The sequence below is a fragment of the Xiphias gladius genome, chromosome 19 (assembly GCF_016859285.1).
Source record: "Xiphias gladius isolate SHS-SW01 ecotype Sanya breed wild chromosome 19, ASM1685928v1, whole genome shotgun sequence".
NCBI lineage: Eukaryota > Metazoa > Chordata > Actinopteri > Istiophoriformes > Xiphiidae > Xiphias > Xiphias gladius.
Window position 1 is genome coordinate 19,558,836 of NC_053418.1, and position 19,255 is coordinate 19,578,090.

Below are 19,255 nucleotides of genomic sequence, written 5' to 3' on the forward strand. Positions count from 1 at the left end.
TTTTTGCCTTCCATCAAAGGAGTGGAAGAGGTTTCGGACTGTACTCCCCTCCTCGTCTCTCTTCCACTGGTGAGCCAGTCAGCAGAGCAGGCTGAACAAAGCCATGGGAGAGAGAGAGAGAGAGAGAGAGAGAGAGAGAGAGAGGGAGAGGAGCTTCTGCGAAGATATGTCTCTCACTGACTCTGTCGCCTGGACAACCGGGTAAGAGAGGAGGGGAGGGAGCACAAGAGAGAGAGAAAGGACCAGGGTGCATAAAAGGAGAGGAAAACAACACATTATTAACTGCTGAGATTAGAGGATTCCTGTAGAGTTTGGGGGCTTGGGGGGGGGGGATTTTTGTGTGTCATTCTCTTGTGAGGAGTCCCTTGGTGTCTCTCTCCTGATGAGTTATTAAGTATGACAATAAAGCAGTGAATTATTTTTTCCCCCACACCAGAGCACGGTGGAGATGAAATTGCAGAGCACAAGTTCAGCACATTACAAGTGGACCAAGTAGGCCTGAACGCTCCACCTGTAATTCTTGTCTTATCAGCCTCAGGTAAGTCTCTCCTCAGTGTTGCAGGCATTTGCTTTGATAAGGATTATTTTGTTTTTGCCTGATTATATATATTGATACAAATATTAACTATTGAAGGCAGTACACTGTGCACTTACCAAGAAAATGAGAGAGAAAGTCAAGAAATTGTTTTTGAATCAATAAAATCTCATCCTATTTGTTTGCAGTCAGCTTGGAACACAAGCATTGTTCATCAGAGTAACTCTGAAACAGATAAGTTTTCGAAAATAAGCTTCATTCTCTGTTTGAATTTGTTGTTTTTACATGATGTATTATGCTGTCAGAGAGAAACTACCTTCAGCATAGTATGAGGCTCATTTATTCCATTTCTATTCAGCTGAGTGAGAGAAATTGCATGGAACATCCTCAGAATGCTTCACACAGCGTACACAGAGAGCTTTGCTCGTCCTTCAGTGTGAGCAGGAATTCATCGGCAATAGGAAAATTAACACTGTTGTAAGGGGCAAATGGCTCTCGAGAACTGGACTTGAACCTTGGACTCCAGCTTGACAGAGCGTAAAGAATAGGAGGCACGTCCACTATAAACATTCTGCTGAGCGCTCATGCATAAGGAATATATTCATAGAGCACTAGTGGTGAAATCGATGCCCCTTTAAATGAGGTGGAATGCTGGCTGAGTTTACACTAGGCTGAATATGTGTGGGGCAGGAGGCAGCATGCGATATCCATATTGGATGAGATGGAGACTAGATGAACTGAGGAGGGGGAGGGGGGCAGGGGTTATTTTTAGCTGCTGTCAGTAATGAAGGTTACAAATCTCTCACCTTTCTGGACAAGACAGAGAAAAAGAGAAAAGGCAGCAAGAGTGAAGGGCGGAAAAGGGCAAGGGAATGAGGGATGGAGAGTGAAAGGGGGCTTGAGAGAGATGATGACAGGTGAAGGGTTCAGGCTCACAGCATGCTGGGATTGCTCAGAGCTCCCACCTCAGCTTACCGACACATCCATAGTTATTGTGGAGAGTAAAAACGCTGACTCTCAGCTAATCCGCTTTTTTATTACAGAAAAAAAAACAAAACATATAGGAAAACCCGGTCTAGCAGAGTTTACGGTTCACCCTCATTTTTGCTCACCACTCACTGAACACGACACACGAGGAAGCACAAACACAGCACTTTGCTGCACAACACATTCAATCAAATATTGCTGCAGCATTCACAATAAGCACCTCTTGGACTGCACTTGTTTAAAAAATAAAATAAAATAAAGAAGCTACAAATAACATCCATAATACAAGAGCAGGTTCATTTTCATACATCAAATAAATGTTGCTTTAATGATTCATTTCAGGCCTCTCAGTGCATTTTTCTGTTTCAGCTGTGAGTCTAAAACTACATTACAGACAATTAAAACACAGCCTCACTATTAAGAATGACATAGCTTTAATATAGATTGAGCCATATGGGAGTGGGCTTTTATTTCAATTCAGAAAGCAGGATGCCAAATTGCACTCTGTTTTTAATCCACACCTGCACAGGGTTTAAACCGACCGTGTTCTCATAATCTTTGCAGAAAAATAGCAGTGTTGAACAATTCTGGCAGCTTGTAAACACATTAGTTATACCAGGCTCTGCACCGCTCGCAGTGCTCTGCAGCTGTACAACGCTCATAATTATTGTACATGAGGTTCAGTGTTCTTGGAGGAGAAGAAACGTCAGACTCATCAGGACAAGAGAAAAGGATGTGTCCCTTAGGCCATGCATCACTGTAGTTATCTGTCCTGCACTGTACCTGTGTGCTTTCTGTTGCAGAGTACACAGCAGGTGAATAGAGGGATAGCATAAAGCACAGTGCTTATCAAACTAGACCTCCTGACAGACTCTTCCTCAATGTCTAATAAGCACTATGTCTACCAGTCTCTAATGAGTTCCTTGAACTGTCAGACTTCTGCACCACTTATCACCTGTTTTGATGTTGAAACAGACACAGAAATGAAGCTGTGAATATTAAACAGCACCACTTCTTTTCAGATGTTTGAGGTGCTGGTCGTTTGTTTGAAGGGTGAAGGCTGTGGCGTGCGTGTCTTCAGTCAGTCCCCAGGCTGTTCTTTCCTCCTGTCCAATTCTTTCTCTTGTCATATTTCTGTGCTTGTCTGCGTGCCTCCTCTCGTCTTCTTTTGATGAGAGTACCATCATCAAAACAAGCTGGAGAGGCTGAGATAAAATGTAGCAGGATTACAATAATCTAATTACCAAAATTAGCAGCTGTTTTCCGTTTCATTTGCTGTAAATGCACAATTATATCTCATATGATTCTTAAAGATTGGTCGTATTGCTTGAACAGAAATACATTTTAAGAGGAAAGGCAACTTGCTTTATAGCACACCTAAAAAAACATAATAGTGCTCATTTTAAATGAGCCCGTAATGGATAAAGATAGCCCGCAATACTGCCTTCAAATGACAGCCTGCAAATTGGAACAAATTATTTCCCTAGTCATTTTTAGAAATAGACAACACTGTAATTCAGAAGCTGACTGAAAATAATTAGATGATTTTGTTGAGACTGCATATTTCTTTCTCTGTTTTCACACTTTAAAACCAAACTTCGCAACACCATTAATGAATTTGTCCTCTAAAAGAGCAGAAAGTTCACATTCACACTGCGTGGGCAGATGCTGGTCAGCTGCTCTTCCATTAAAGTGTGCACTGGTGTCCTTGTCTGTGGATTTAGATGACAGGGTAATTAATAAAAACCAAGTGTTTTGCAGGTTAAAAATGGCCCCAAAACTCGCTTCCCTATCATTAAAAATATTAGACACAGTGTGGAGCTCCTGGTTTTCAACTCAGCAGGCTTTATCTCTTTCATAAAAGGAAAATAAGTCCTGTGGACATTTGAGAACATTAACTAAAAAAAATGGTCTCACAGAAAGTGACAAACTGTTGAGCTAAGGCTGTTAACGATGTGGCCATGAAACATCCATGAGCTGCCCAATTATTAGCAAACTGGAGAATGACTCAGTGACCGCACATGAGATGATTTTCTGTAGTAGACTTAAGTACATTTTCTGTTTTATAACATACCATGAAATGGAGTTTATTCATGTTTAAGAGCAAAAACAACAATCCCATAAATCAACAAACCTCCAGTTCATTTTTAGCTTCAGGGTTGTTCTTTCAAGAGTCTTCTGCTTTCTAACACCAGGAGTCTTAATACTTTTTACAAATATTGATGAAATGCTATACTATGTAGAGTCTTCTTTTTTAGGATTGATATTCACTTCAGCTACAGAGCTGAGCAGCTATCTTTTACACATAATCAAGATTCACCGTCTTACCTGGCTGACCTTAAAGCATGGTTCTAAAGAGAACAGATAAACTGCTGCAGTTAGTGGGCTCACTGCCACTTGAATACAAACTGTCAGCAGTATTGTGTGTGTAGAGGAATGGAAAAAAGTGGCATCTATTGACACTATTAGACAGTGGTTGCCCATCACAGGAGATAAACCCACTCTTATTCCACAACTCCGTCTAATATCCCACTCGCTTTTCTTGTCAGTAATTAGACAAGTGAGATGATTTAATTTGCTGCAGAGCCGACACAGCTATGTTGACTGCTGATAAGTAGAAAGCCACCAGCAGACTCACACCGGGTGATAATGGCTTGCACATCCTGACAGAGGGAAGAATGAAATCACAGCTTTTAGCCTGTCTCACCCCCAAGCTCTTGTGATCAGCATCTTAAAGTAGGGCCCAGCAAGCCATTTTCTCCTAGAAATCCTTGAGAACAAAAGGTCTCCCCTCCTCAATTTTCTCCATACGAGCTGCCAGCGGAAGCCGGTCGTCGACAGCTGCTTGAGGACAACCTTAATGCTCACATCCTTGCCCGCTGAGTGAAACTTTGGAAGTTACCTCGTCCTTCATTTTACCCGATGCTCATGTCAGCTGCTGGTAATACAAACATCTATTTTGTTCTTATGTTCACCTGCCCGAGGAGTGAGAGGTGCCACGCTTTAAGTGAGTGATGATCAAGTGGGTGTTTTGTTTCCCAGACAGGTGCCAGCATGGACCTGGAGGATGAGCCACTGCTGTTTCAGAACAGCTGGGGAGGGGAAGAGGAGGGTGAGGAGGAGGATGAGGAGCAGGAGGAAGAGGATGGTGTAGCACACGCAGCAGGACAGAGCTGTTTGTCCTGGGATGCTGGGGTGTCTGGAGTGTGGAGGGTGGTGGGGTGGGTTTACACACAGCCCTGGGCCAGTGGAGTGGTTTTAGGGGTAGCTGTCCTGCTACCATGTGCCCTGTTTGCCTACATGCACCTCTACTGCCCTCCTCTGGACATAGACCTCTCCTACAGTGCCTTCGAGGTTCACAGTCACTTCTCAGCCGAGCGCTTTGATGCCCTCACCATTGCTGTAAAGACTCAGCTGGGGTCCTGGGACAGACGTAGGCGAGACTTAGAGAACAGTGAGTCCGAGGCCCTGCAGGAGCTTCTGCTGGAGAAGCTGGGCAGACAGGGAGTGTTCAACAGGAGAGATAATGAGGGCATGAGGTCCCCCACTCCTGAAAACGACCCTTTACAAGCAGGAGATGGTCAGAAAAGACAAGTTGCAGTGAGCAGAGATAAAAGTACAGTACCTGATTTGGGTCAGGAGGAAATGGGGAAGCACAAGAGCTCGAATTACAGAGAGGAGGAGGAAGAGGAGAGATCATGGGGCGGAAATTCCACTTTGCTGCTCATTAGGAAGCGCAGGTTCTCTCCCAATTATTACTTGCAGAGCCAGGCTCTGTGGAGGATAGAGCTGGTGTTTGTAGCTCAAGGGGAGGGCGATCGCAACATCTTCACACCAGAACGTCTGCAGACAATCCACCACGTGGAGCGTCTGCTCATGCAGCATCCACAGTTTCATCAGTTCTGCTGGAAGCCTCTGGAGTTGCTGAGGGATCTGCCACTGGGACCGTCCTACTGCTCCCCACCCAGCTCACTCCTATCATACCTCTATCCCAGTGAGAGAGGAGGGAAGATATACTATGATGGCATGGGCCCAGACCTGGCTGATATTCAGGGTGAGTCCACACTGAGGAAGTTGGGAAAAGTGATAGTTTTCATGGACTACAAACTACCCTTAAGAGTCCACATAACTATGCTGATTTGCCTTGTATGTATTGCTTTATAGGTTCTCTGAGTCTGGCCATCACCCATCCACAGTTCTACTGGTACGTGGATGAGAGTCTGTCCCCTGAGCATCTCTCCTCCTCTCTCTTACGCAGTGAGATCCACTTCGGAGCTCCTCTGCCATCGTACTACTCCCTGCAGGACCGAGCAGATGAGCAGAGAGCACGCTTCAAAAACTTTGTGGTTCAGTATGCAGACATCCTGGCCCAGCAATCCACCAGGTCAGGAAAATATTACTGCAATATTGACAATTTATTATAGTACATCAGCATTCCTTCCTTTTATAGTCATATCCTTTACATGTACTAGACACTGTTACAAACAGTCAGAATTTGACGTTATTATGTGTGTGCTTTGTTTGTCCCAGCCAGGTGAAGGTGCTGTATGGGGGAACAGAGCTGTTTGACGATGAGGTGAGGCATACGTTCCACAATGACATGATGCTGGCTGTCATCAGTGGAGCCTGCATTACTGTGCTCGTCTATGTCCTTACCTCCTTCTCTGGTACAGTAGGACCGGTTTCTTATTCCATTTGCATTAGTATGCACACAGTTTTTGAAACGTCAAAGTCATTTTTTGTTTCCTTGTCTCTGTAGTCTTTCTGACTTTCTTCGGGCTGGCCAGCATTGGACTGAGCTGCTTGATGGCTCTTTTCTTGTACCATGTTGTCTTTGGTGTGAGATATCTGGGCATCCTCAATGGAGTGGCAGCCTTTGTTATTATTGGTATCGGTAAGGGCAAAGACATACACCAGTTTTTTTTTTTTTCATGAAAGGCATAGTTGAACATTTTGTGAAATTCACTTATTCGTTTTTCTTGCAGAGACTTAATTAGGAAGATTGATACCACTCTTATGTCTGTATGTTAAATTTGAAGCTAGAGCCAGCAGCTGGTCAGCTTAGCTTAGCATAAAGGCTGGAAACAAGGGGGAAACAGATAGCATGGCTCTTTGCAACAGTAACACAATCTGCCTACCAGCACATCAAAAGCTGACTGATTAACATGTTATATCGAGTTTGATGAATCTGTACGAAAACATGTGTAAAAACAACATGTTGTGGTTCTCATGATAAGACTTGTTTTGGACTACTTTGTGGTGGGAACACTAGCTTCCTGAAGTCCTGTCATCAATATTAGGCAACAAGCGGAAACTCCAAGAAGTTACAGGACCAGCACATGAAGCTAAGCTAATATACACAAAGCTACCAGCTGCTGGCTGTAGCTGCATATTTACCCTACAGACATGAGTGGTATCAAGATTCTCATCTAACTCTCTGCAAGAAACCCCCCCCCACACCTTTTTACAGTACATTAACCACACCATGTAATAAGACAGCTCTTTTGTTTCCTTGTCGTCTCTCAGGGGTGGATGATGTATTTGTGTTCATCAGCACCTTCAGACAGGCTTCTCATCTGCGTCAGCCGCAGCAGCGAATGATCTACACAATTAAAACAGCTGGCCGAGCTACTTTCCTCACCTCCTTCACTACTGCAGCTGCCTATGCCGCCAACACTTTCTCTCAGGTAATCATAGAAGAACAGGATCTGTACAGGAAATATAAATGACTTCCCTGCTATGGATGAATAGAAGTGCCTCTCTCAGCAGACAGCCTTTTTCAGGTGATAAGCACAAATTGAATGTTTCAAGGTCTTTGATGCTATGCTTCATTTAACTGACACTCAGATCCCAGCCGTGCATGACTTCGGCCTATTCATGGCCCTCATTGTCAGCTGCTGCTGGTTTTGGGTATCAGTCCTCATGCCAGCCGCCCTGTGTATCTGGACTCAGTGTGTAGACCCCCATGAACATGTCTGGTTGAATTGGTGAGGCATTATTTTCTTAACTTTTGTGTGTTATTTATGCATGCTGTACGGCACCACGGGCGAGTTGTAACCCCTTCAGCTGTCTCTCTCCCCGCGCTCCTTCCTCCCTCTGAAGCTCGAAGTTGTTTTCGTGCCTGTCAGCGAGCCACAGCCCTTTGTCAGATGAGGATGATGATGTAGCACTTCTGTCAGTGGAGATGGAGCCAGGTGAGATTATTATCTCACTAGCACTGACTGAATGACAGGGGGAGAATGGGAAAGAGAACGAGTCCAAGCTGTAAAACGCTGCTGTCCAGGCACCACTAAAGCCCCTCTCTTTGTCTCGACCAGGCTCCTGTGACACAGACGGCGATGCAGCCATTCTGTCCCTGTCAGTGGAGACACCTTTGTCCCCTCCAGGACAGCAGCATGTGGGTGTGGTGAGCACAAATCTCCAGTGGGCCCTGAAGCATTTAGTGGCAGAGCCAGCTGTGGAGCGACGAAAGGCCGTTCTTTGTGAGATTTGATTTAAACTCTAAGAACTCACTGGGATTCTGACACGGCTAAACTCAATTTATACCCAAGAAACCTTAATAAGATCAAGGTGACATCCTGTAATTTGGTTTTCTCAGATATTGTCTGTTGAGCTCTTGAAGTATGATTTAGACATGAGAGTAAACTCAAGCTTCCCAAGAACCTTTGAAGAAATGCTGTAATCTCTGTCCGTCTGGAGGGGATTCAGTGTGTCAGAGGAAGAGTAGGCACCTCTCATGAAGTATTCAACCCCCCCTCAGGAGTGACTGTAATTGATCCTTGCTCCTGGTCTGTCCCTCAACTGCTCTATCTACTCCATCAGACCCTCCTTTCTGCCATTGTTTATCACTGTCTTCCTGCCGGTCCAGGTGTCTTCCTCCTGATTCTGCTGTTATCTGCTGGGTGCTGCTGTCTCCTGAGGCCGGCCACTCACGCCCCTCTACTCTTCCGCCCGGACACAAACCTCCAGACTCTGATGGCTCTGAGGAGCAACCTCAGTGGTCAAGGCATCTCCTGCCCCATGTGCTCAGGTGAGACTGTGGCACTGATGAAAAACTACTCAGCAGTTGTTAACCTTAGAGATCCAAAACAAATATCTGAAATGCATGTTTTGCCCTGAAGGTGTGTTCATGGAGAAGCCCCACTCTTTGTACGCTCACACTTCCTTATCAGCGTTTAAGTTCTCTACACATCAGCAGACCCTGAGCTCGACAACCTCCTTTGCTCCTCAGAGCCCGGTAAAACCAAATTCATGCACCAACTACACAGGTAAAACATCCAGCACTTAAAAATCCTCTTCCTCCTTTTTTAAAGCCTATTCCACAACTTTGAAATATTGTACTTTGTATTGTTCTCAGGCTCTTTGCTGACAGTGTACATATCAAAGCTGGACCTTGGAGCCTCCACAACCCTTTACCGTTTCTCCCTTAACACCAGCACTCCCTCCCCATGGAAACTATGCAGCACAGAGCATGAAGAAGTGCCATCATTTCAGGTTTGAGAGCAGAAAAAGGCAACTTGATGACTTTTTTCCATAATTTGTTGTAGAGTTTTGTCACTGACTTGTGCCACTAAAGTTGTTTATAACTCATCTTGTTTTATCTGAATAGGCTTATAATCAGCCCAACAACAATTACACCACCAAAATGACAGTGTGTGTTTCCCATGTGTACCACCCGTACCCCAGCTGGATGATCACATCCGGCTCATGTGAGCTCCGTCATGGCTGGTCCCCAGAGTTTTCCTTTTATGTGGCAGCATCTCCACAGCAGCAGCAAAGCAGGTGAAAGCACAAAAGAAGAAAAATCAGAGTGCAATTTAGATGGACTGTCACCTTGTTTCAGTGGAGGGTTTGTCATTCCAGCTCTGCTCTCTCCTCTTAGAAGGCTGTACTTTGCACAGCGCCGCCTGAGACCTCATCCCAGCCGAGTGTGTGTCAACCCGCCTGGCTGTGGCATCGGTTCTGGGCCTGATGGACCCACACAGGGAGCCTTTTATACTCCTCTTCCCAGTGGTGAGCGAGGAAGTGTCACAGTGTCAGAAAGCATCATTACAATAGAGACAGCCTGTTAGTTCTTCAGGAAAACTATTTTCGAACTGCATCTGTCACACTGCTGAAATGTCTTTTTTATGTAATTTATTCTCATGTTGAGTCTTAATAGTGGAGAAAATGCGGCGATATCACACTTTCTTTCCAAATATATCTTTTTAAAGTTGCAGTCTCTCAACCCAGTGGTGGATTTTTCCACAGTACGTCAGTTGTACCGATATTTTTACACTGCATAAAAAAACGCCCTTGAGAAGTTTCTCTCTGGTTCCATCTTGAAAGATCCCCCAACTGCTGCCAAAACAAAACCATCCAAAACGTTTGGCTTCAACCCATGCAGTGGCGGTGTGTGTGGCCATCCAGCGGTGCGTCCTCTGGTCGACACCGGGGCCATGGTTTTTGTTGTGTTTGGGATCCTGGGAGTCAACCGAACAGAACACAAGGACAACCATGTTATTGGAGATATGGTGAGGGACGGACGTGTCATTTATGTATCTTAACAATCAACAGAAATAATGCAGACACAGATTTTATAAAAGGTGTTGACATGTTGCTTAATTTTCTCCAAAGGGCAGCATTATATTGGATCCAGACTTTGATATTTTCCAGGAGATGGGGCATCTCTGCAAGATCTGTAAAGCTGTTAGTGCAAACAGACAACTTGTGAAGCCAGGAGGAGCACAGTGCTTGCCTTCAGGTAACACTCACACACAATTTTTCCTATCGTATAAAATAATAATATGAACCATATAAAGTTGGAAACATGTAGCTGATTGATGGACAAAAAATGAATCAACAACTATTTTGGTAATTGAATAACTGCTTGAGTCATTTATTAAGCAAAAGTTCTAACCTCTCAAACTTGAATATCTGCCGATCTTATTATTGTTTTGAATAGTAAATTGAATATTTTTTAGTTTTCGATTCTTGGTTGGACAAAACATGACACCTGAAGACATCACTTTGGGATTTGGGAAACTGTGTTGGCCATTTTTTCACTATTTTGTGATATGTTATAAATCAATATAAATAAAATCATGGCAGATCAATTGATAATGACAATAATCAGTAGTTGCAGCCCTAAAACTTTATTTATGTAATAATATAAAGTGCCTAATAAATGGGTAAAAGAGACAACAACACTCAGCAAATTCCATTCTGAACAAAAAGAAAGTAAATAAATGCATAAAAGTCCAATAAAAAAAATTCATACATAGAGGATAAAAGTGCTTAAAAGTCTCGATCTTACTCCTGTTCCCTTCAGGCAACAAGCTGTCTTCTATTCTGCCTCTGCTCCATCCTGAGTGTCACTCTCTCCCTGAACCCAACCTGCTCCCGGGGCAGCTCTCCCATGGAGCGGTGGGAATGCACGGAGGCAAGGTCCGCTGGCTTTCCATGGCCTTTGAGTCTGTAAGTCCCTTCATCTTCCAGCTTTTTATCTTCACGCCTCAAATAGCTGCACGTTTCAGAGCTTAATGCTCTACCTTTCCTCTCCCAAGACCACATACAAGGGGAAATCCTCCTTTCAGACCTATTCCGACTTCCTTCAGTGGGAGAACTTCATCCAGGAGCAACTCACCAGCCTCCCGCAGTCTTCCGCTCTGCAACGAGGTTTCCAGACCTGTGAGCACTGGAAGCAGATCTTCATGGAAATCATAGGCAAGTGGACGGTGGCATTTCCTGTAAAAGAGATGGGTTTTTTTTGTTTGTCACGTTTGTAAAAATCTGATAAAGCAGTGCGCTGCGGTCTCTTTGTAGGCGTGGAGAGTGCCCTATGGAGTCTGCTGCTGTCTCTGGCCATATGTGTGGCAGCTGTGTCAGTGTTCACTGCACATCCTCTGCTTTTACTGCCAGTACTCATAACCATTCTAGGTAAGACGCTAAATTGTATATTCTGGTCTGGAAGTGATTTGTTTAGACACTCAAAACTTGATTTTAAAATTGAATATTCAGGCCTGTGTTGGGATCAGCTGTGTAACTATGAGTCTTTGGCCTTCAACAGGAGTGATCTGTCTGGTGGTGGCAATCATGTATTGGCTGGGCTGGGAGATGGGAGCAGTGGAGGCGATTTCTCTGTCTATACTCGTGGGATCTTCAGTGGATTACTGTCTGCACCTGGTGGAGGGATACCTGCTGGCTGGGGAGACGTTGCCCTCTATGCCTGGTCATAACTCGGTATGGGAGTGTAGATTTTGCTCAGAGCAGCAATTATGAGCGATTAGAAAACCTACCACAACACGTTTTCTGTTTACACACATGCTAAAACAAGCTAATGACTAAAATTTGGGTTTATTAAGGTGAGAACTGCCCAGAAGGCTGATGAATAGAGAGGAGCGGCTCGTCCCATTAATCCTTGTCTTGTTTGCAGCAACCTTCAGCCGAGAGGCAGAGGCGGACCCTGGAGGCAGTGAACCATGTGGGCGTTGCCATAGTGTCCAGCGCCGTCACCACAGTGATCTCCACAGTCCCTCTCTTTTTCTGTGTCATTGTGCCTTTTGCCAAGTTCGGCCAGATAGTGGCCATTAACACCGCCGTCTCCATTTTGTTCAGCCTGACTGTGACTGTGGCCACGTTGGCGTGCATGGCCCCCCCACACTTCAGCAGACCCTCCAGCGCTGTGCTGAAGGCCAGCCTGGCCGTGATGGCGGCTGCAGCCTTGGGAGCAGTTCTGTGCTGGGTTGGAGGACAGCTGGGAGTTTCAGCCTGGCAATCAATCAGCACATAAACACATTGGTCCGTCAACTCACACTGATGTCAGGCAGAGAAGTTCCTCTGCATGCAAAATTATACAAACTCTAAGAACTGTATTTTCCTCCATGTTTAGGAGGAATATCAGATCAGTAAATTATCTTGTACTTTACAGCACAAAGATGTCACAATCAACTCCATAATTAGAAGTAGCTTGTCATCACAAAAGACTTTTTTTTCACTTGTATTGATCAGTGGATTGTAAGTATCGGGGGGAAAAAAAACTCACCAGCTGGGTATCTCTACTAAAATATAGTGTAACTGACTATGTGACTCATAGTAGTGGGTTGACATGATGATTCAGTTTGAGATTTTTTTTTTGATCTGGCATCGCCCTCAGCCTAGAGGTGGAGATGACTGCGTAACTGAGGAAACACTGGGTGAGTCACAGTTTTCACCAGTGAAACGCATTGAGTTGTGAGAAGCCACTGACTTTTCTGTGACCCGTTTTTGTGAACATCAGTAGGGCACTGTGCTCTGACGTCCGTGAAGATTAGTGTTCACATGATTCATGGCCATCTTGTGAAACATCACATTTGTTAATTTTTTTTTTCTTTTTTCTTTTTCTTTCTTAGGTGTTTTCTTAATTGTGCATTGGATGTGATTTTCTCAGCCACATTTGTAACACAAGTTGATGTCCTGTGGTGGCTGGATTAAAAGTTGTCTAAGCCAAATTTATACTGTGCACAGTTTTGTTAAGCGTAATGTGTGATGTAAATGTCAAGATGCGCTGCTCTCACACATTCAAAACTGAACTTTCGATGCTGCCAGCACATATTTGTTCTGAAGAGGTGTGTATGCCAATACTTACCACAAGCTATCATCATCTTTTCTGACCCTTTCACATTTTTATGTCTTAGATCTCAAATTGCTTCAAGGTCTTTTTGTCGTCACCACCAACTGAACTGACTTCTTGTCAGCTCCTCAGGTGTAACCTCTACACACCCTCCACCACACTTGTAGGCACTCACTGTAATCCATTCTCCTATCCTACACTTTAGTGCACCATTCAAATACGCAACAATGCTGGCTCCGATCTGCCCCGCAGTGAAGGTGATTGCCAATTTTCAAACCATCTAACACAATAACGGTTAGGGAGAGGGGGCTGACTCAATTGCAGTAAGAGCAGTAAATTTCTGTTTTGTGTGTGTGTGTTATTTGCGAATGTCAAATAAAGCAGGTGCAGAAAGCCTCGGATCTTTTCCTTTGTGAAAGCACAGCACTCTTTTCTTCTGCATTGTTACATAACAGAGCAGTGGAGCAATGACCTGACATTGTTTGCTTCCAGTCACATAATTACTGGGAGAGCTACAGACAACACCACATGTCCGGGTGGCTGTCATCAATTATTCATACGGAAAAGCTCAGATTTAACATTGAATTGAAGTGCATCAGTGTTTTATGTTGGTTATTAAACAAGAGAAAGTTGTTCTACATACATTAGCCTCCCTGTTCATTGTGATGGAAACAGAAGTGCGAAGATGTAAACAAATATTTTGAGTGAAAGCAGAAAAACCTTAGTAGACTATTCTGGAGGATTCTCTGTTCATTATTTTACTGAAGCAGCAGCACCAAATTCATTATGTTGCAGTAGAAAAATAAAACAAATTGTGTTGCCAATTGTCAGTACATTTTCACGGTCAGTGGAGATTTTTTACAGAGCGAGATCGCATTTTCTTTCAAATAACAAGTACGTGCAGCTGGTGTGTAAAGAAATAATATTAATTTTATAGGGTAAGATGTTGTGTTTCCTGATCTAGAAATGGCGGAATACAGTCTGCCCTTGCTGGAGCAAAGACACTAAATTCCTTTCAAGCTCTGAATGATAGTTTCTGCATTAATGTTTTTATTTGGGAATTTGAGTATGGCTTCACTGTTTTCACTCTTGACTAAAATGAGAAAGGAGACATTTCAGTCTGACATAGATAAATGTGGGAAAGGTACATCAGATTACACAAATCCAAAATACAGGTAATGCGAATAATCTAAATGATACCCCTCTACTGAGATAACTGAATAAAGATTTGGACTGATATGTCAAATTCTATCATTAAATAAAAAGCTAACTACATCTTTTAGGAATCTTTATCATTTATTTATGGATGTGAAATATGTTTTGATCCTTTTAAAGTGTATTTACACTTTAACGGTTTCTCACCCTGACCTGTTATATCTGCACATATTTAGCACTACTTTTCACTGGGTTAAGTAGAATTAGGGCCCCAATTTCGGTCTTGCCACACTGGCGGTTATTGGCGCAACAATACTTCTCTGCTCCTCGTGTTTTTATGAAGAACTCGAGGAGCACAACAGACTAGTAATGGATTAATCATTGAGGGAGAGCAAGGTTACATGTAAGGGAATGAATATTTAGCAAGGTGGAAAAGGAAACACTTTCCTAATGTAAGATGAATAATTGATATTCATATTGGGCTTATATACTTGTTCTATGTGTTTGTTTGGTGTCAGAAATTCCTCTGAAACCCTTTTCAAACAGAGACCAGTGTGCCATTTAAGTCCTTGGTTCAGTTACTCCGACTCTAATGTCCAGGACTGCAATCAACCAGCAACTCAGTTGATGCAATGCAGCACATGGTTTAGCTTAACGCATAAAACAGGTTTACGGTAATCAGTTAATACTGTGAACAAAGGTCAGACATCAAAAAGATGTGTCAGACTGCTGCAATGTCACACAACATTATTCCCATTGTGTTGAATCAGAAATAAATGGAGAAAAGGAATGAGTGAGCAACATAGTATATTCAACATAGACCAATGGCTATACATTTAGAGGCAATTATAGCGCTAATTTCAACAGTACCTTTCCACCTTTACATCATATATGTAATTACTATAACAATAAATACCCAGGCTCATTTGGTTCTTGAGAAATACTTCATTGTACCAAGAAAAAGGCATTTTCTCTGGAGAGAAATTATTTTACATCAGAACTGTAAATCAACACTGAAACATAAGTCATATCTTTATTACCCCATGTTACAGGGCACACACAATGTTCAAGTATGCCTGAGGAACTAAATGGAGCAACTTTTTAAAAAAAAAAAAACAAAAAAAAACAATGAAGAATAAGAGATAAAATGCATTTAAAAATAAGTGAACTGGCATTGCATTTCACAAAAATTCATAAGCTCATGATTTTGGAACAATTCACTGTAAAGTGCTAACTGGTTCGAGCTGAGAAAAGCACATGTTCCCTTTGAAAGATCATACACATTACTTTATACATGGAGGTACAGTAATAGCCAGTCATCAGGCAAGCAATTACCAACCAGAAGACATGGACCACATTTCATGTATTAGTCCTTTAATAAGATAACTGCTTCCTTAATTTCCTTGTTAATGGTAACAACGAGAATCTTGCCACTGGTTGCCAGGACAATGCCAATTACAAATGCTGGTGTTGTCACTGTACAATTTTCCTTCTTTCCTTGTAATTACATGCAATTGACTGACATACAGTATCAAAATCTCAAGTCAAGTCCTTCTAATCCTCATATGGATGGGAATCCTTGAACCAAAGGGATGAGTGTGAGGAGAGAAGAGCAATTATTGAGGAGTGCAGGAAACCTTCCCATACTCCTCCTCCTCTTCCTCTCCTCCCCTCTGGATGTGGTGGGCTGGCCCGACAAAAGCAGGGATCTGTCCAGCTGATGCCTGCCTTCCTGCAGGTCCTGAGAATCCACTGTTTTTGTTTGTGCCTCTCATTAGGAGGCATGTTTTTAAAAAAAAAAAAAGAAAAAAAAAAAGAAACAAATGAAAAACAAATATCTGGAGGGGACTGGGTCATTAAATTTTCCCCTACTGTCTGCCTAAAGCAGACATTCACCCTCCCACCCCAATCCTAACCATAAAAAGGTAAAAACAAGGTGTACTGCAGAATGGCTTTACTCCTCACAGTCTGTGGGGGGAGCTAGAGCCCCTGGGAGCTGAGGTGCGGTTGGTGGTCTTGCGGCTGTTCTGTCGTGTCTGATTCATCTTGGTGGCCGAAGGTTTCCGAGCGTCAGGCTGGCGCCTCCCCTGGGGGCCCCTCCGTTTGCCCCTTTGCGCCGCACGGCCCCTTCCGGCCCCCGCTGGTCACTTACGAGAGTGCAGTGTGTCCTGGAACTTGGTGCTGGTGTAGCGGACGTGAAATCCTTTTTTGTTGATAGTATCGTCAGAGCGGAACTTGATCACAATGGAGTCCCCGGCTGAGTAGATCTCCTCTGGAGGCTGTCAGGAGGGACAAAACAACGGATTCATTTGTGGCTGTCACTTTCTGGTTCTTTCACTGCACTTCAATTAAAACTAAAGACTTCTCACATGCTGAAACTGGAGTCAAATCAGTGACCATGAATGGCTTCTAACTACAGAGGACAGCTAGTTCTGTAACAGTCAGGGGCCATGTAAGGGTCCAGGACCACGACTGGCCTTTTCCAGCTTTATTCTGATTCAGGCTTCGGCTGCTATTGAAGTGAGGATAAAATATACTCTGATGATTAGTGCCAGGTGCACCACTGCAGAGATCTCATTTCTTCCCTGAACAAAACCATATACTGCACAGCACTTCATATATTTTTCTACTGTCTTCAGTATAAACTCAGCCAAACTGTTTCCAATGAAACAAATGAGGGGTTAACTGCATTATGTGAGAAGAGAAAATATGCAACACTTGACCTGGCTGTTTGTCAGAACAGTGTTGTCACATGAATATTAATTCAGAACATCATACTTAAAAATAATTAGTTGGTTGAGGTGCTCTGGCAGCTGCCCTGTGGCTTTGACAAAGACAAGAGACGTAACGTTAAAACAACAAAAGCTTGTGCAACCGACTGTAAAAACGCCAGACTGTGGATTAAAGCTGCCATTCATAACATGATTAAATATCTACAATAGCCCATAAGTCTTGGTTTATTGGGAAAGGTATTTAAAACACAAGAAGAAAGTGGCCTGCAAATTTTATTGTAGACCCAGCAACGTAGCCGACTATTTAACTGAGAAAATCCCTTGGGCTAAGCCCCCCCGTGCTATAATGAGTTTTCACCCTACTTTCGACTGAATTGTGTCAGTTTATTTCGACCTGTTTTATAAAAGGAAACTTGATTGAGGAGCCGCTCCCCAGAGTTCGGAGGGTGTTATGTCCCCTCCAGCGAATGATTCATAGGAACAGGCGTGAGTAAAAGGCCACAGCTTATTACTGCAGTGTGTAAATGAAATCAAGCTGTTCTCTGACCTGAGGAAACTTGTATTTCTATTCCCTGCTGCCCTCATTGTTCCAGCCTCAGGCACCAGCCTCAGCATTGGCTGATTAATTTGCGGTTACAACACAATGCCAGATATTCTGATAACCTATCAGCACCCAGGGAGTGATGGCTTGTGTCGGCCTACAGCCGCCTCCACGGCAACACTCCCAAACATGTCAACTTTAACAAAGCAATTAAAATTGTTGTATGGACTGGAATCAAAAGCCCCAGGATAGTTCATAAAGTCACCCCATTACAAACTGCTGGCAAAGGTTACTCAGTGGCATCGCTAATTCCAAAACAATTGTCACACCACTCCTGCTGTGATACTGTAAAACAGAAAAAAGTGCTGTGGTGAGCCAGTTCTAGTTGTCAAGGAAAAGGCATTCAGAGAGTAGTGGCTGCTCTAAAAAATGTTCTTACCCCTGAGCCACAGTAACGCCCCAGCCGTGGAGACTTGGTGTCATCTCCATCAAAGAGCTCCATGTAGTCATAGCCGCAGTCTGCCTCCTCCTCAATCTCAAATGTCTGGAAAATCAGTTCCACGCCGTAGCCCTTCTCTGCCGAGATCACCCACTCACAGTCGGAGGCTCCGGGGTAGTTATTGTCCCCAAACTGGGCATGGGAGAACAGGTCCTTGGTTTTGACTTCAGCCTTTAGATGACCTCCACATTCTGTAGACAGAAAAGTTGAGCTGAGTTGGTTATTTTAGACAGAGGGCAGAGTTGATAAGAAACGAGACCAGCTACTGTTCTTGTTGGTCTCTGGCTCAGTCGTGGTCTTACAGTCGTCCAGATGCAAAGGATTCCTAAACATGGTCTGCCACAGTCTGTAGTTAAATATGAGTCATAATCATTCTCAGACAGGGTGGTGAATTGTGACCAAAGCTAAATCTTGTAAGTATTACACCCAAAAAAACTTCATGAAGTTTAACATGGGATTAATTGACCTGAAATTAACTCGATCCACCCAAAACATGAAGGTTTAGAGATTTTACTCAAATCCCTTTTATCTACTACTGTGTCTTTTCTTCAGCAGGAAGAGGAACTGAGTACCGTTAAAAAAACAACATCTATTCTTACCTGCAGTGTGGGAAGCCTCGAAACCTTTCTTCTGCACAGAATTGTCAGAGAAAAAGCGAATGAACAGCTTGTTGCCACTAGATGTGATGGGTTGGGGCTTCTTTGTGCCACAGAAGCGACCCAGACTTGGCGCTTTTCCATCACGCCCATCAAAAATCTCAATGTGGTCATAGGTACACTCCAAGTGGGCCTCCACGTCGATTTCATTGAAGGCCTGTGACAAAACAAATGGTGACTGAGTAATGAATTTTTTTTTTATTTATTAAACAGATTAATAGAAATGCATGAACTCAAACTTGAGGTGTTATAGGCTTCTTTTTAAAATCAAATGACATTATCTTGATGGTAATGTCTTAATATTATCACTTGTCTGCATGGATAAAGAAGACAACTTTAATTCTCTCAGCACATAGACACCAGAATTTAACACTGAAATATCTGAATAATTATATATTCCAGGTTTTTACATTGTTAATTAGAAGCAGAGGCGTGCATGACATCTTTTGATATTACAAGTTGGTTAAAGATTTATTTATTATTTTAAATAATCTATGCATGTCAGTGGCAAAGTAGACAAAAATGCAGATAATAACAGAAGGGGGAGCCACACATCATCG

General features: G+C 43.3%; 2 protein-coding genes across 3 annotated transcripts in view; one reads left to right on the forward strand and one right to left on the reverse strand.

Annotated features, from left to right (window-relative positions):
* Nucleotides 1-153: 153 nt before the first annotated feature.
* disp3 (dispatched RND transporter family member 3) lies at nucleotides 154-12,293 on the forward strand. The gene is made up of 22 exons (XM_040155922.1): nucleotides 154-201; nucleotides 437-538; nucleotides 4,565-5,576; nucleotides 5,687-5,906; nucleotides 6,053-6,189; nucleotides 6,282-6,416; nucleotides 7,049-7,209; nucleotides 7,370-7,509; nucleotides 7,625-7,716; nucleotides 7,840-8,004; nucleotides 8,391-8,552; nucleotides 8,644-8,790; nucleotides 8,880-9,016; nucleotides 9,132-9,304; nucleotides 9,408-9,535; nucleotides 9,851-10,035; nucleotides 10,139-10,265; nucleotides 10,833-10,978; nucleotides 11,068-11,227; nucleotides 11,327-11,440; nucleotides 11,571-11,743; nucleotides 11,937-12,293. Exons 3-22 carry the CDS (start codon nucleotides 4,577-4,579, stop codon nucleotides 12,291-12,293), a joined length of 4,059 nt encoding a protein of 1,352 aa, XP_040011856.1. The 5' UTR covers nucleotides 154-201; nucleotides 437-538; nucleotides 4,565-4,576.
* Nucleotides 12,294-13,962: 1,669 nt separating this feature from the next.
* The window catches only part of bmp1a (bone morphogenetic protein 1a), a 31,297-nt gene continuing 26,004 nt past the window's right edge, over nucleotides 13,963-19,255 (reverse strand). The window contains exons 17-19 of one of the 2 annotated variants that reach the window (XM_040155880.1): nucleotides 18,639-18,852; nucleotides 17,980-18,230; nucleotides 13,963-16,546 (exon numbers count right to left, since the gene is read on the reverse strand). In XM_040155880.1, the coding sequence (XP_040011814.1) occupies nucleotides 16,412-16,546; nucleotides 17,980-18,230; nucleotides 18,639-18,852 (600 nt within the window). In that variant the 3' untranslated portion in view covers nucleotides 13,963-16,411. The remainder of the gene's footprint in view (nucleotides 16,547-17,979; nucleotides 18,231-18,638; nucleotides 18,853-19,255) is intronic. The other variant, XM_040155882.1, reaches the window with a different exon arrangement.